The following is an 18,895-nucleotide window of genomic DNA, read 5'->3' on the forward strand; positions in this document are numbered from 1 at the left end:
GTTTGACCCCATCTCTGATCAAATGGGGGACCTGCGGGGATTTTTGCTAGATTTTGGGATCTTCAACACCATGAAAATTACACTAAAATACATGAAATCACCAAGCACAGGTCTTATTCATCTTCTGAATCTCTGTGTTTCTAGTGTTGCTAAGGATTTTAGTCTAGGTATTTATTACTATTGTATGAACATAAATAACTAAATCTATTTATCTTAGGGATTGATTTAAGGGTATGTTTAGAATACATTTTCAAATATTTAATTTAAAAAAATATATATTTTTTAGAAGAAGTTAGAGTATTTGGTAACCACTTAGAATAGCTTTTCAAGTGTATTTTAATTTGTTTTTCTCAAAAATATTTAAATAAAAATAAATTTTTTTTAAATATTTTTTGTCAATCCAAACATGTCTTTAACTATTGGATTTGATGATTTAATGAAGTGAAGGTTTGTTTTGTTTTTATTGCATTCATGCAATTATATGTTTAGTGCTTTTAATCTTTTTTCCATGGATGAATGCATTGTATTTGATCTTATACCTTGGCGAAAGAATTTAGATTATAACTTAATTGATCAAGGTAGTGCTAAATTCTGTTCCGTTTTTTATTTTTGACCTTTTGAAAATTAAGATTATTTTCCTCAATTTTTTATCATGATTTGTATATTTCTTAAGGATAATGGTTGAATTCTTAACCAAATTTCAAAAACAAAAACAAATTTAAAAGTTTTAGTTTTCAAAATTTGACTTGGTTTTTAAACCATTAATTAAAAAAAATAGATAACAAATGAAGAAATTTGAAGGTGGAAATAGTGTCTATAGACTTAATTTTTAAGAACAAAAAACTAAAATAAACTGGTTACCAAATAAGATCTAAGTCTTACAACTTTAAAAATATATTTTAAAAAAATTACTATATGATTGGATTGCCAAAAAAAATAATGTGAAATGCACCTAAATATTACTTTGTTTTCGTGAAAGAGGTTGATATATTTAAGTGAAATATTTGTGGTTGTGTTTGGGATATTAAGTTGCCGTAAATATTTCCATTTTGTAGCTACTAAGTTATTGCTAGATAATAGGGGTGGTCATTCAAACTGCAAAAACCAAACCGTTTCTATAAACCAAATCGAACCGAAAGCTCAGTGGAACCGAAAAATGCGGTTCGATCCGGTTTGAAGAAATTTTGAAACCAAATTAATTTGGTTCGGTTTGGTTTCACTTTCGAAAACCAAATTTGAAACCGAACCAAACTGTTTTAACTAATAAATATATATATATATATATTATATATATATATATTTAAAAAAATAGTAAAACCAAATTTAAAACCGAATAGCTTTGAATTTAAAGAACAAAACCAAATTTAAAATCGAATAAAAAAGGTAAAGAACAAAACCAAATTTAAAATCGAATCGAACTGAACCGTTTTTAATTAAAAAAGAATATAACATGGATTTTTTTAAAATGCCAAAACCGAATTTGAAACCAAACCAAACCGCATATATGCGGTTCGGTTTAGTTTCATATTTTTAAAAAATTGGTTCGGTTCGATTTGACCATCAAACTAAATCGAACGGAACCGGTTCCACCCCTAGTAGATAATGAGCTTTGAAATTTCTTATTAATAAAAAGCTTATAGCCACTAATTTTGACATACTAGACATTCCTTTACAACAAATAGAATCTTCATGTATCTTTCGCAATGGTACAACATTATCAATTTTAAATATATGTCCTCAACCATCCTCCCTTTAAACAAAGTATATATCTATTAAGCCTCTCTTTGAATGGTAGTTTTCTTCATCTCTTGCCTCCAATAAAAGTATACAACACCTATCAATCTATCCGATTTGTTAGAGCTTTACTTTATTTTACACCCGAGCAACTTTTTGATGGATTCTAAGTATTTACTTCCATATTTGTTCAAGACAACAAAATATTCCGACCACAATAATATATTATGTTGTCCATTTTAGATACATAATCGATTCTTTATGACTTTATTTTTTGTTATTTCACCTTATATTATACGAAGATAATTGTCCCTACTTATGTTCCATAGATTTTCCTTTTTTTATATAGCCAATGTGTCATTTTGCTTGCACTCTTAATTCATAATATTATAGTCAATCAATCGTTGATGAATAGTTTATAATGGGAGTTAATGCGATTATTAAACTGTGATTCGAACCTTCTCTCGATTGTTTAAAAATAAATAAATAAATGAGAGCTCCGAAAAATTAACGATAAATCATGTAGCTAGGCAAAAAGCTGCGGCTAATGTTTGAGAATCGGAGGAGCTGCCAGAAGGTTGAAAACATGTCATCATAGGTGAAAAAGTTTGATATACCTTAAAATCCTAAATAAAGAGCGACAAAGATATCTTAAAGTTGGAAACAACAAAGACCCAAATAAAAGAAACTATAATACATATTAATTAATTAGCCTCTAATGGGGAAGTAAAACCAAGTAAAATCTTCATTTTTCACTCAAGAAATTTTTTTTAAAAAAACGTTGATAACTTTAATCATTGGCTTAATTATTATGGATTTTGAGGCTGTGTTTGGGACAAATGTAAGAAAAAGCTTGAAAAGAGGAAAGAAAAAAAGAGGTTAATTAAACCAAAAGACGCCCACCCTGTAAATGGTTAATTATTAATAACAAACTCCAACTAAACTTGGGATTAGACAAAAAAAAAAACATAGCCTAATCCACCTTGTGTGTAGGAGACCATTGGATTGCACAAGCCAAAAAGGGTCTCCCCCTCTAATTTCTCTTATGGGATTCTCACTTTGAAACTCATTTTCCCTTCCTTTCCTCTTCTCAAAAGGTAAATTCTTCTTCTTCATTCCTAATAATAATTAATTGTTAATCATCTCTTAATTCACTATTATCCTTCCTCCTCTTTGGTGTGTGTTTTTCCTTTGATATCTTTTGTTCAGGAAGCTGGTGAAATTTCCGGCAAAAATTATTTTCACCTTAAATCTTGGCCGGAATTTCACTGCTTTGGTAAGAGAGAGATGGATTCAAACTATGATGAGAGTGCTCCGGGGCCGGACTCTCCATCTCTGCCCGCCGATCCACCGTTAGATTCGTCGTCTTCCTCGTCACCCGATCCACCGTCGTCATCACCACCATCACCACCGTCTCCCGATCCCGATTCCAATTTCTCTCCTCCACCACCACCGGAAAACGATGGCTCCTCCAATGATTCCTCACCACCCCCAAAAGGTTCTAGTAAATCATCATCATCATCTTACTTCTGGCTTGGAGTTTGAACTTTTTATACGAAGAGACAAAATTTTATCCAATTTTATTTCAAATTTAGATAAATGTTGTGATTTTAAACCTTGAAAAATGTTGCTCCAATCAATTTTCACTTTAAGTATCATTAAAAATATTTCTTTTCTACGTATTTAATCAATTATAGGAATATAGAATATACGAATTTCATAAAATTTTAGAGAAAATTGACACTAAACTTTTTTTCAATGCTAAAATTTACAACTTTTAACAAAATTATTCCATAGTAATTTTTCAAAACTTTAATTTATTGAATTTAGTTAGTTGACGAAGATTTTTACATTTTTTTAATTAATTAGTGAAATAGCAGGAAGATCTTTACGCTTTTTTAAAAAAGAAAAATAGTTAGTGAAATAGCATAAATTGAACTACTTTTAAGTTTAGAGTTTAATGACATCTTTAAGGTCAAATTTGATTGTTGGAGAATTAAAATGTAGCCATTCTTGATTCTTCATTTGGGTTCTTTCTAGAAAAATTTCTTTACATTTTTAATAAGATGGATGAGTTACTTCTCTTGTTGTTAATTGACTTTGAAATAAAATCTCATGTTATCTAATAATTATAAATTATAAGTATATTTACTCTTTTATTTATTTTATATTACCATATCATAGATTCTCCTTCTCCAAAGTCGTCGAAGGATAAATTGGATAAACCATCGGACAGTAAAAAATCCCCTTCAGCTCCAAAAGAGGGTAGCCCGCGATCGGCACCGCTGAATTCTCATTCTCCTCCATCCCGATCTTCGTCATCCGCAGATGCATTGCCAGCACCAGGTCAGACGGAAGGAAAGGCATCACCGAAATCATCAGCAAGACAGCAATCGTCCGAGGCCGATTCCTCGCCATCGGAGATCAACCCAGGGGTTATAATTGGGGTGGCGGTGGGGGTGGGCGTTCTCATAATTGTTCTCATATCAGTAGTTGCATTGTGTACAAAGAAGAAGAAGAGAAAGGGAGATCCTGTGCAATATTATGGAGATCATGGTCGTGGACCTAGAGGTAATTTACTTTACATGCATACTTATGTTTTTAATTAAATGCTTATTTCTGGATTTAAATAATAATAATGGTACTTGTAGCAATTCAGAGACTTAATAAAACACATCATAAAATAAGTTGCTGTAAAAATATAAAGCATTTAAATCTAGGTTTGTTCTAAAAATAGTCAATGAGGATTCCTCCCAAGCTCTCATTTTATTTGATTTTTTATTTTTAAAATTTTCAATAAAACAAACCACTAGGGAAAGTAAGGAGATTTAAGGCAGAAGTAAATTAGGATTTGGTTTAACTTACCAATTTAGTCTTAAATCTTTTGAGATTTCTATCAATATGATTTCTAAATTTTTCTTTAAAATATTTAGAGTTCACATAAAATTCAAATTTCACATTTGAATTTTTTTAATTTCAAAATTTTCAGACTTATATTAAATATAAAATTGAAAGATTATGAACTTAATTATTAGGCACAAATTAAAAAATCAGCGACCTATTAGATATTTTTTAAAATTCAATTACCACATACATACAAATCTAATTTCAATCACTGAACTTATAATTTAAAAGATTTACTCAATTTGGTATGATTGGTTTCTTTTAACAAGTGTATAAATGGTTCTTTTCATTAATGAGTTATGTTAAATGTAATTATGGAAATAAATGTACATTAACAAAAGGAACCACTTTTAGTTAATAAAAATGAAAATATACGGAGATTATTTTATTAAATGTTAACATTAAAAAGTATAAGATAAAGACAACTTTGGTTATTTCATGACATTAACATGCAGGTGGTGACTATTACAACAGTTCACAGCAACAAAACTGGCACAATAACGGCATGCAGGGTCCCGGGACGGATCAATTTGGAAGGCAACCCCCATCGGCGTCTCTGGCCGGGAGCGGGTGGCCAATGAGTGGTGGCGACAACATGACGACGGGCAGCTCCTACACGGGGCCTCCTCTTCCTCCACCATCACCATCGATCGCCTTTGGGTTCAACAAGAGCACGTTCACATACGACGAGCTCGCAGCAGCGACAGGTGGGTTCGCTCACGCAAACCTGCTTGGGCAGGGCGGGTTCGGGTACGTGCACAAGGGAGTGCTGCCCAATGGAAAGGAGGTGGCCGTGAAGAGCCTGAAAGTGGGCAGCGGGCAGGGTGAGAGGGAGTTCATGGCTGAAGTTGAGATTATTAGCAGAGTCCATCATCGGCATTTAGTGTCTCTGGTTGGTTACTGCATTGCCAGTGGACAAAGAATGTTGGTCTATGAGTTTGTTCCCAACAACACTTTGGAGCATCACCTTCATGGTATTATTTTATTGCTTAAATGGCAAATTTCGTCCTTGAATTTAGTCTCCTATAATTTGATAAACCGTTCATAAATAGAAAAAAAAAATCATTTGCTACACCTAATTAAACATTAACAAGTGGTAATTCATTTTCTAAAAAATATTAAAAAAATTATTTTCTATTGTGTAGAGGAAGGAAAACATGAGATTACATTTAAATATTGCTTTTTGTAAATAATCCCTATGGTCGAAATTATTTATGAGTATTTTATCAAATCATGGAGGTTTTTTTACAAGGTTTTATCAGATGATTAAATTTTATGAACTAAATTCTAACTTTCTTTCAATTATATGATCAATTTTATTTTTTATTTTTTATGGTTAAATTTTCATTTTAGTGTTTAAAAAGTTTTAGTTATTATGATTTGTTAAAAAAACTCCATAGACTATTATCAGTTATATTGAATATGTGACACGTTTTCTACCTATGTGACAATTGAATAGTATTTTATACTTATATGACATTTATTTTATATTAAGCTATACTTGAAGGTGAGAATAATTAATCTTTCAAGAAAATGATGAGATTAATTAAAATGAGAGAAAATTTTAGGTGTTATTTGGGTTACATTTATTTTGTACAGTCAAAACAATTGTCCAATAAAAATTATATAATCATTATATCATTCTTAGATGTAACTTAGAGGATACATAATCATTGCAAGGATAAAAAATTAAAACTTTTAAATCGATTAATACCAAATTGAAATTAAGCCCAAATTACATAGATCCTATAGATTGTTGTAAAACCACCCATATTCATTAAACTATAACTTTCTTAAAATTGAAATTAATTAGATCTCAAGATTAATCTTTCAGTATTACTTTCGTAAATCAAATTAAAATTTAATGATGGTATGTTCGTATGTATTCCACAAAAACATAGATTCCAAGTAAAAATAATAATAATAAATAAAAGTATATTAGATAAGTAAATTATTTTTTAAAAGATTTTTATTAAGTTAATTCTTCTTCATCTTCATGATGATTTTTTTTTTCAGGCAAAGGTCTTCCAGTAATGGATTGGCCAACAAGACTTCGTATTGCCATAGGTTCTGCCAAGGGTCTTGCTTACCTTCATGAAGATTGTAAGAAATTTCTCTTTTTTATGTTATAAAATTTTATTTAAATTGACATTTTAACCCTTAAAAAATAGTTTTGAAATTTATTTAAATTTTTTTTTCGATAACACTTTGAAAGTCATTCCGAACAATTATGTGTTGCATATAGTTACTTCGATTCGAAAGCATTTTTATGTCTAACATTTCTCTCCCTTTTCCAAAAAAAAATCTCTATTTGGTAGGATTTTTGAAAATAAATATTTAGTTTTATTTAGCTGTTTCATAATATATGTCAAAGTAAGAAAAAATAATTGATTCTAACATTCATAGTTGATTGAATCATTTATGAAAAAATAAAAAAGAACTTCTATTTCCAGGTCATCCAAAGATTATTCATCGAGATATCAAGTCAGCCAATATTCTGATCGATGCCAATTTTGAAGCAATGGTATGTTCAATCAAGAAAAAATATGCATCATCTCAAAACGGTAAAACTTTTAAATAATATAAAATCATGTATTCTCCTTTCTCATCTTTATCCTATATATTTTCAATAAATCATAAATTTAGTTCTTCGAAGTTATTTTTTATTCAAATCTTTGGTTAAATGATGACAAGATTTTCTTACAAGAAAAATACAATTTTATGGATATGTTTTCAAAATTTATAACAAACATATTAATGGATGATTAATAGTTTTTAGAAAAACTGACTATAAACTAGTGTATATACTAAATATAATATTTATTGAAAATGTATAGAGTAAAATTTGACAAAATAATATTTTAACCAATAATAGAATATAGTACACACTTAGCATAAAGCAAACAATAACTATATATTATAAAATTTGTAGTATTTTAATGTAAAACATGACATATTGAATAATAATTTATCCATAACATAACTTTGTTGTCTTTTCGGAATTCAAAGGCTAATTGTGCATGATGGGGGTATCGAGTTGTGATAATTTCAGGTGGCTGATTTTGGATTGGCTAAGCTATCAACAGATAATCACACACATGTCTCCACTAGAGTCATGGGTACATTCGGGTAAGCAAATTCAAATTCAAATAATAAAAATGGTTTTTGGTCAAACTTGAGCAAACATTTAGAGAAAGTTCATGATGATGAGATTCGAATCGCAAACATTTTGATCATTAAAACCATATATTATATGTCAGTTGAGTTATGCTTACATGTTTACTTTAAAATGTTATTTGAGAGCTACTGTTTTTGTCTTTAATAATTTGTGGGATTTAGGTATTTGGCACCAGAATATGCATCAAGCGGAAAGTTGACAGAGAAGTCTGACGTGTTCTCATTTGGTGTAATGTTGTTGGAGCTCATCGCAGGCAAAAGACCTGTAGATCCTACTCAAGCCATGGAGGATAGCTTAGTTGATTGGGTTTGTATACCTTTTATAAACTTAATAATTAAAGTTAAATTTACGGGGCTTACTTCTTAAACTCTACAACATGTCTAATAGGTTTAACCAACTTTTATTGTCATGTTTAATGCATCTTTAAATTTTAAAGAACATCTAAAAGGTTTAAATTTTATTTTAAAATTTAAAGTTAACTTATTTAACAAAACATGACTCTAAATTTTAAAATTTTCTAATAAATCATTAACACATTCAATGTCTTCTAAAACTCACAAGTTTAAAGTTATATTAAATATAAAATGTAATCTTATGTATAATAGATTAGTTAATTTTAAAAATGTTTAAAAATGTCGAGGACTTATTATTAGGCAAAATCAATTCGATATTATAAGCATAGTAGATAAAACAATTAATTAAGTTTTGAAAAAAATTAAATTTGTTTTTGTTGATGTTTGTTGGTGTAGGCTCGACCATTAATGAGTCGGGCATTGATGGAAGGGATCTACGAGGAGCTGGTAGATATCCGCTTAGAGAATGAGTTCAATACACAAGAAATGGCTCGAATGGTGGCTTGTGCTGCAGCTTCCATCCGCCACTCGGCTAGAAAACGCCCTAAAATGAGCCAGGTGGTTCGAGCCTTAGAAGGAGATGTTTCCTTGGACGACTTAAACGAAGGGATAAGACCAGGCCAAAGCTCCATTTACAGCGCCACCAGCTCTGACTATGATTCCAACGCCTATCATGCCGACATGTCGAAATTCAGGAAGATCGCTTTGTCAGACGACAGCAGTGAACTCGCAGCTTCCAGCAATGACTCTAGAGAGATGAACCATCCCAGCCCCGGGACTCAAAGGCCGCTCTTTTGATCCCTATCTTTCCCCTTTAATAATTTTATCAATTCACGTTATATCTTATTTATTTTCATTTCATAGAAAAAGGGGGAGAAAAGGATTGTTTCAGTGTCTTTGGTTGATTAAATTGTGATGCGGTCGTGGCCATAACCAAGAAAGATATCAACTGTGGTTTTATTAAAGTTTATTTTCATTTTATTTTGTTTAGGTTTTGCTCATTATATTTGTAGATTTCGTTGTTCTTAATTTTTGGAGGATTGATTGTTTCTTCTATCATACACCCTTTACATTCTTTTCAACTTCGAACTTTCTTTTATGCAGTTTCGTACTCACTTTTATGATATGCTTCTTTTTTTCCTAACATATACTTGTTGGTATACGATATTAGATTTATCTAGATTTGTTTGAATTCCATTGTAACAAATCTCTTCTGTTATAGTATTTCTAACATTTAGAAAATCTTGTTGTAACTTCACATTGGCATCTTATTACAAATAGGTGCTCATACTTCATGGTAATCATTAAGCAAAGTAATATTGAAACTCAAATTATCTTATTCTTATCTTGGTTTCAAAGTCGTCGACCTACATCCTCTCTTCAATGGCTTCTTCTTCCTCCTCCCAACCCTGTTGTCTCAACCCCTCGAATTTATGGTCTTTTATCTAATATTTGTAATCTAGTTTCGATCCGTCTTGATGCAACAAACTATGTTCAATGGAGGTTCCAGATCTCTGCAATCTTTAAAACTCATGCCCTGTTTGGTCACTTAGACAGTACAACCTCAATTCCCCAAAAATTCTTTCAGTTGAGACTACCCAAAACCAACCTACTTCTGAAAATATCATCGTTGTCCCTCCAACCGACGCCAGCAACGTCAATCCAGAATATATTCAGTGGATCTATAGAGATCAAGCCCTTTTAACCCTCATCAACGCCACCCTTTCCCCATCTGCGTTCTCCCCTATCACCTTCGTCACCACAGTCAAATAACTTTGGACCAGTCTCAAGACCTGATATTCTTCTAAAACCCAATCTAGCATCTTAGAACTTAGATCCGCCCTATATACAGTCAAGAAAATGTAGAAAATCTAAAACGAGATCTCCATGAGCGGAAGCAAGATCTTTGCAAGCCTGTTGTGTAAGAATACAAAGCATTCACAAACATACAAAATAGTTATGCATTTTAGAACAAATTATAGCATGTTATCTTAAACAAATACAAAAGGAGAGAGACATACCCTTGAATCATCTTCTTCTGGAAATCTCTCATTGTCATTGTCCAGCCAAATGATCTCTCGTTGTTGCTCCAATCGTCTGGCCAGTAATCTCTCACTGTCGCTTGCACTCACGAACAGACTTCTGCACGAACAAACACCCGTCAACACTACCACTCGGCAACCTTGGTATTCTCGAAGTGATAATCCATGAGGTGTGGGCTCTGTGTGAATTTGATAGAAGGAAAGAGAAATCCAACGACCGGACTACACAACCAAACAAGTAGGAGAAGGAAACTGTCTATCGCATAGACTAAGAATGCTTGATCGTTTAGTAAATCTCGCTTACGTGAGAATCGTCTAGCCGATCGTTTAGTCTCTCGCTCAATCGTTTACATGATCGTTTAGACTCTCGTCTAATCGCTTAGTATCTCGCTTACATGATCGTTTAGCAAATCTCGCTTATACGATCGTTTAGCATATCTCGCTTACACAATCGTTTAGCAAAACTCACTTGATCGCTTAGAATCTCGCTTACACAATCGTTTAGCAAATCTCGCTTACACGACCGTTTAGCAAATATCTCGCTATCATTTAGTCTCTTGTGAGGGCTATCGTGTAGGCTCTCGTGAGCAAACGATTAGTGAATTACTTAATGAAGCGATTCCCTGCAAAATGAAAACTATTTTCATTTTTATCCTTCAGTTATCAAATAACTAAAATTAACTTCCCACTTGTACGGTTAATGGAGAAAAGAATAACCCAACAATTATCTCATAATTGTTTGATTATAAATAAATATAATAACTAACTTATCATATTATATTTATAACCTATAGTTTTAATACCACATCATATGTAATATTTAAACCATAGTTCTTTTCTCCTTGATATAAATCATATTTATATCAATTCCTCCAATTAATGTATCTCATACATCATATCAATTATATCACATATAGTTAAATCAGTTTAACTATATCATATATAATCAAACTCCCTTTTATCAATTTGAACACTTCAAATTAACCCAAAAACCGATTTTCAACTTGAATCCATTGAGCAACCAAGGGGATCTTATATGAACCTGTAGTTTGAAGCTCCAACTGTACGTGAATAACTGATTAAACTCTTTAGTCACGAGATCCACTATTCGTTAACTGGCAGTCACTCTACTAAAGACCGACAGCTGCACTCTTCACACTACAGATATATTTCTATGTCCATGTTAACCAATCAACAGTGTCATAACCCTTCACAAATCGCTCGTAAGTATAGCTTGGCCAATTTACCATTTTGCCTCTGTAGTTACATCTAACTCCTTAAGTACCATTGATTCCTTTAATGAACAATAAGTCATAGTCCTACTATGACTATGTCCTCTCTTCCAAAGAGAGGGTGTGTTCATTATGTTCAAGACCCAGAATCAGCCCTTAAGAGAACAATCTATCTACTTACTCCTGCTTCGGGGAAGGAGTGAGTTTCATTTTGTGTAACTGAGTTCCCAGCTCCCCAATCAGACAAATCCCCAAAAAGGTAGACTTGTTGAGTTGGCAATCTAGCCACTCTCACCCATACTAATCAAAGGACCTCCCTAAAAAAACAAGAGTTCCCAAAACACTTAGGATTAAGGTCATGTCACCTATGGTCGTTTTAGTGAAATGTAAGTTTCAATTATCAATAGGGTTATATAAAGAGACTAATCATCTCGTGGTCCAGTCTTATACAAAATCTTTGTATAGGACACTCTTGTTCACATATCTCCACATGAATGGTCAAGATCAGACCATCTGTAGCAATTTGCAACACTTGTAAATATTTACAAAGCAGACCATATCCGTGGTGTCACCAGGATAAGGTGTCCCTCCTTTATCCTAAACTACAGACCATTTAGGTTACTACTTAAGGCATAATCCACTTGTATGTCTCACATACATGCTTAAGTTTACATAAAATAACCACGAATCTTAGTTTATTGGATATGAGTAAATGCAAATAAAATAACTCTTATTTTATTAATAACAATGTGTACAAACTACGAGACTCCGGGAGAATTAGGACACCAATACCAACAGAAAGAACCCTTGGAAACCATCGAACAGTATTTTTGCAGAGTGAAGGTGTTCATGTATCGTCTTGCTATTTTTTAAATTCAAATTGACGATGGGGAGAGTCTTCTGCACATCTTTAATGGCTTACTAACCGAGTTTAACACATTTCGCACCTCTATCTAAATGTGCGATACCACCCTGCCACTTGCAGAACTCAAGGTTATTCTTGATGTCGAATCCAAAGCAGTCGACACTTCATAGTCACCAGTAGAACCTGCACCGACTGCCATGACCGCATTTCAATATCTTGGTCGCGGATCGTCCTTCACCGTGTTGGGGTTGGTGCCCTAAATCTCGTAGAGTTTTGTAGTTTGTATTTGTAATGTACAAACATCTTATTGTACAAACATCTTATTTACTTAGTACAATTTATGATATTTTATTTCATTTTTAGTTACATTAACCATAAACCAATAAACTAATATCCAAGGTTATCTTGTAGCTTAAACATGCTTGTAGAGACATACGGGTGGATCATGTTTAAGTGATAACCTAAATGGTCTGTAGTAGATGGATAAGACTGGATACCTTATCCTAATGACACTATGAGTATGACCCACTTTGTAGATGTTACAATTGTTGTAAAGTGCTACAAATGATCTGATCCTAATCATTCATGTGGAGACATGTGAGCGAGGATATTCTATATAAAAGAGATTGTATAAGACCAAACCACAAAATAACTAGTCTCATTATATAACCTCGTTCATAATAGAGACTTACATTTCACGAGGATAACCATAGGTAACATGACCTGAATCCTGAGTGAGTTGTGAACTCCTGCCTATGAAGGCAGTTCTTTGATTTGTATGGGTGAGAATGGCTAGATTGCTGGCTAGTCTACCATTTTGGGGATTCATCTGATTGGGGAGCTAGGAACACAGCTACACAATAAGGAGTTCACTCATTCCTCAACGTCAGGGTAAGTAGATAAATTGCTCCCTTAAGGGCTGATTCTGAGGCTTGAACAATGTGGCGCCACACCCTCTCATGGCTCGAGAGGGGTTTGATCATAGTTGGACTATGATTCATTGTTCATTAGAGAGATCAGTGGTACTTAAAGAGATAGATGTAACTACAGGGACAAAACGGTAATTTTGGCCCAACTGTAATTATGAGTAATTTGTGAAGGGTCATCATATTGCTGACTAGTTATATTCAATGGACACAAAAATATATTTGTAGTGCGAAGAGTGCAACTATCGGTCTTTAGTGAAGTGTCTGACAGTTAGCATATAGTGAATAATTTAATTAAAAATTTAAATTAATTATTCACGTATCGTTGGAGCGTCAAGCTACAGGTCCATAAGGTCCCCTCAGTAGCTTAATAGGAATAAATGAGAATCAATTTTTGGATTAATTTGAATTGTTCAAATTAATTGAGGGAATTAAACATATATGATATAATTTTAATTTTAATTATATGTGATATAATTACTATAATGTATTTGATACATTATAATATAAAGTATTTTTTAGAGAAAATAAATATCTGAATATGATTCAAATATTAATTATACGAACTTGATTCATATAATTAAATTTAATATAAATAAGATTTATATTAAAAGTCATTGAAGGGAGAAAATTAAATTATAGATTACATTATATTAGATACAATATTAAACTATAGGTTATATGTTATATTTGATATAACATATGGTTTAATATATATTATATGATAAAATAGTTATTATATATATGTATGTATGTATGTATGTATGTATGTATATATGTATCAAAGTTTTATTAAAAATAATTTTATTTTTATTATTTTTAATTTTTTTTTGTAAGGAGGGAGTTGCACTCACCCTTTTTCTCTCTACCACATGGGAAGAGAGGAGGCTCCAATTGAGAGATCTTCTTCTTCCCCCATCATCAAGAGAAAACTTACAAAAAGGTTCTGAAGTTTTTTTTTTTTTTTTTTTCCTGTGTGGTTTTCCATGCTCTTGCTCTCCTCCTTTAAAACCATCTATTCTCTAAAATATCCCTCTATCAAAATAGTCAGAGTCCATATCCTCCTAGATTCTCACCTAGAGAATACTGGGGTCTCCTTCGAGGTGATGTCCGATTAGAGTTTGAGGGATTTTTCATTGAAGAATGGTCTTCAAAGGTAAGGGTTTCAAACCCATTTTTATTTTTCTGTTTTTTCAAGCATGCTGTAATTTTTGAATTAAATGCATAATTTTGTTCTTCTACTGTAAAATTTTATATACTGCAAATTTTGGGATTTTGGTCTGATCTCCACTTCCACTCAAGGACCTTTAATAGGGTTCCTTCACACTAGGGCCAGCAATCGTGGGTCGCCTAGAGGAAATGGTCGTGGGGGTCATAGAAAAAGAAGGAATGGAAGAGGCTTCTTCTAAAATCAATTTTAAAGCTCTAACCTCTCATTTGAGTTATCATTTTCCTCTACCAATCATAGGCCTCAACAACACTATGGACCACTTCCTTCGCAGCCCAGCTTATTAGGCCAATATTCTCAACAACCCAACTTCTTGGACCAATTTTATGGATTTAATCAATTTAATAATGCAGGTTTTCAATCAAATGGGCGAATCTTCTGTCGAATATCCATTAAACCGAGACATAATGCACTAGATTGTTATAATCGAATGAATTTTTCTTTCTAAGGACGTCATCCTTCGTCGAGCTAGCCGCATGGCAATAAATAATATACTGTTGGGAATGTCATAAAACTCACAGTTCGTAAATGTTAGAAACATATTCTATTTATCAATAAAAGTATTATTGATTTTTTTCATTCAATAAAATGTTATTGATATTGCATTCTGTTATAAATCCAATAAACAAATTCATGGTTATAATATGAATACTTTAACTTTATGTGAAGACATAAAAGTGGATCAAGTTTTAGTATACAACCAAAATGGTCTATAAGTATATGAATGGGATTGGGTACCTCATCCTGATAAAACTATTGGATGTTGCCCACTGTGTATGCTGATACCAATGATGTGATCCTAAAATCATTCATTTGGAGACATGCGAGTGGGGGCATAAGGATTTTTGCGTAAGACCAGACCTCGAAATAGTCACTTTTCCTTATAATTGCAGTTTACTGTTAAAACTGACTATTTTAAATTTAATGACTTGGGGTAATTCGATCTTAATCCTGAGCTAACTATGAACTCCTATTTATTCGGGATTATCCTTTGATCTACGTAGGTAAGAGTAATCCAATAGCACTACTCAATAAGCCTCCCATTTTGGGGATAAGACCAGATAAATAGCTGGGGACATAGTCATGTAAGATAGAATTTACTCCTACCCAATTTAGGGTTAGCAAATAGGTTGTTCTTTTAAGTACTGATTCATGATCTTGAACAACGCAGTTCCGCCCTCTCATGATCGAGAGGATCATGGTTTATTAGTTGGACTATAAACATATTGTTCAATAGAGGTTCAGTAAGATGTATTTACAAGGGTAAAACGATGATTTTGACCTAGTTGTAAATACGAACAACATATGAATGATCGACTTACTGTTTGTGGTTAAAGTGGATAGAAATATATCGACAGTGAGGAGATTGCAACTATCAAGCTATAGTGATGTGTCTCGGTAGTTAACGAATGTCGATTAATTTGATTTAAAGAGTTTAGCCAATTAATTGCAAGTCATTGGAGCTCATGATCTGTAGGTCCATAAGGTCCCTCTACTAGCTCGTAAAATTACGTTATGGATTAATGAATTGAGTGGATTTTAAATGTTCAAAATCGAAATTACGGTTTTGGATTGAAATGTTCAAATTCAATTCAGGGTTTGGTTGATTATATTTGATATAATTAAAACATTTAATTTTATCAAAATTAAACGTGATTGGAGATATTAAAATATTAAAGTATTGATTTAAATATTAATTAAACATGAATAGGATTCATGTATTAATTAGATGTTTGATTAATTTAATATTTGATATTAAATTATTAATTAATTAATTAATTTTGTTTTTTTTCAATTTTTGAAAATAAGATTTGATTTTTTGTTTATTTAAATTTAATTTTAGTGAAAATTAATTAAATAGAAAATTTGAAATATAAATTGAAAATTCCACTTTGAGTGAGATTTTCCAATTTTTTTTCTCTACAATTAGGGTGGGTTCACCCTAATTAGACACATTTCCCACTTACTTAGTACCAATTAAAGTGTCAATTAGTAGCTAAATAAGTGATTGTATGGTTAATGTTGATAAATAAGTTGAATCTCAGTTTTGAAGATGAACTATGTTGCTGGATTTTTTAGTTTGACTCTCACTCTTCCAAACCCTCTTCCTTCTCAACTAAATTGACCTCAATTTAGTGATTCCACCTCACAATCCGAGTAAGAGATTAGTAGAGAAGATCATTGTGGTGGTTTACTATCAATTTGGAGGCCAAATTCATGAAGAGGAGTTGTGATTGAAGTGTATCATCAAAGGTTGTAGTTATAGAAACCCTTTATTCTATAAAAATTTGTTTTCAGCATGTTTTTAAACTTAAACTAAGTATAATTAGAGTGCTTATTGATTATGATTTCTTCCACTATTTGCATGTTCTATCTATCATATACCTAGTCAACATTCTATTCCTACTAATAATTTTTGGTTAATCGACGGTGGTTGCAATGCTCACATGACAAATGACCTGGCCAATCTAAACTTAACAAATGATTATAATAGTGAGGAAACGGTAACTTTGACAATGTCCAACCCTTTCATATTACTCACAATGGCAGCGGTATACTTTCCATTCCATCTCATTCCTTTACCTTATCTAAAATTCTTCATGCTCCTGAATTGACTACAAATCTTTTACCTGTGCATAAATTTTGTCTTGATAATAACTGTGTTTTCATTTTTTATTCTGACCAGTTTCTCATTTAGGATAAAGTCACTGGTCGTCCCCTTTACAAAGGCAAGAGCATCAATGGCCTATATCCCATTCTGACAAATCCCAGTGTGCTGCCATCTCAAGTTCATCCAATTTTTTTTAGGTTTTTTAGCAAAGCAGAAGTGCTTTTTGTGGCACCATGGATTAGAACATCCATCACCAAAAGCATTGTGTCATTCTTTATCTAGAGTAGGTATCTAATGACGAGCAGAAATGCACGTTATCTTAGACCTTTTATTTAGAATTATGAGAATTGTTAAGTGAAATATGCGGCGAATATGTTAGGAATTCATGAGAAAATGAGTTTGTGTCGTTCGGCATTAAGAATCTCGGCTAACCCACTGTTATGCGTTATTATGCGTTCAATTATCTATCTTTGTAGCTAATGCAGGAAGCGGTCGCATATGCGAAAGTCAGGCTATCACAAAGACGACCGCATGCGAAAAATTTCTTCATTGCAAAGGCGAACGCATATGTTCAACGCATGAATATTGCGTCCATTAATCGCATGTGGTGATCGCATACGACAGTCGTATGGGTGTTGCGGCTGTCGGACGAATGCGTCCATCGCATAGGAATTGCAGTCGTCGAACGAATGCGGTCATCACAAGGAGCTTGCGGCTACATGATAACCATAATAGAGGGATGAACGCAAGGTTGGTGGAATGCAACATGAACGCATACCACAGGAGAATCAAAAGATGATGTTGACATTTCACTTACCATGCCATTAACAGCAGAGATTCAGAAAAGGACCATCATGCCGTGAATGTCAGAATCAGAGCAGGTCCATTAATGTTGTCGGCGATTAAGCTCTATAAATAGAGGCCGCTGAGCAAAATTTCAATTTATCCAAGTTTCTACCTTCGGGTGCATCCTTGTGATCCAGACTAACGTGTGAGAAGAACGCTTGAGAGTTCTTCATCTCCTTCACCCATTCCGAGTGACGACCGAAGCCTTCGCTGGAGTTAAAGCTCGAGAGAGTCTGCTCCACCGTTCTTCCATGGCACCACCGGCAGGTTTGACACACATCTACTGGAAGCAAGATATTGCTCCCAGCTAGCCTTTCCATTTATCTTCTTTTCTTATATTGTATTGTATTACATTTTGGTTTAAGGAATTAATACATTTTGTGATCAATGCTTTTCTATATTTCCTTCGATTCCATCTTCATCTCTCTTTACTTAGCATCCTTAACATTCATTGCATCATTGATTAAGATTGCTAGAGTATCGCATACTTAATCATGCGACATAGGAATATGAAGCATGTAGCAAACCACTGGGAGGTGTGTATTGCGTTAATGTGTAAGAAAACCTTGTTCGCTTAGTGTGAAGCTATAGCAACGTTTGTCTATGAGTAAAGTCAGCAACAACTAACTGCCTGGAAGGGTAAGTGGTTGGTCGCATTAAGCAATGTAAGTCAGTATTCACTAGAGATAGGAATAATCTTACGTCAACCAGGTTTATGCGATTACCTTGTCTTATGAACGCATCATTCATCATTTAAGAATACTTGGGAGAGTGGTCTAAAAATCAGATCTAAGACTCGAGAGAGCGGATCATATCACATAAGCAAGAATGGGAAACTTAGAGATAACCTCCATTTGCTATTACACAACGTATGCACCCTACGGAGAGGATATTGCATGCGTCCAAGAAGTAGGATACGGTGGTATGCGGTCATCTTGTGTCTCTACCTCTCATTCGTATTGTCATCGTTTAATCT

The 18,895-nt window shown here is 33.0% G+C and overlaps 1 protein-coding gene across 1 annotated transcript; it reads left to right on the forward strand.

Moving 5' to 3' along the window:
• Positions 1-2,705: 2,705 nt before the first annotated feature.
• LOC120069571 (proline-rich receptor-like protein kinase PERK4) lies at positions 2,706-9,225 on the forward strand. Its single transcript, XM_039021360.1, has 9 exons — positions 2,706-2,831; positions 2,944-3,232; positions 3,919-4,305; positions 5,094-5,612; positions 6,655-6,741; positions 7,092-7,162; positions 7,691-7,767; positions 7,978-8,122; positions 8,566-9,225. The coding sequence occupies exons 2-9, from the start codon at positions 3,022-3,024 to the stop codon at positions 8,965-8,967; spliced, it is 1,899 nt and encodes a 632-aa protein (XP_038877288.1). The 5' UTR covers positions 2,706-2,831; positions 2,944-3,021; the 3' UTR covers positions 8,968-9,225.
• The last annotated feature ends 9,670 nt before the right edge of the window (positions 9,226-18,895 follow it).

The sequence above is a fragment of the Benincasa hispida genome, unplaced genomic scaffold, assembly GCF_009727055.1.
Source record: "Benincasa hispida cultivar B227 unplaced genomic scaffold, ASM972705v1 Contig508, whole genome shotgun sequence".
Lineage (NCBI taxonomy): Eukaryota > Viridiplantae > Streptophyta > Magnoliopsida > Cucurbitales > Cucurbitaceae > Benincasa > Benincasa hispida.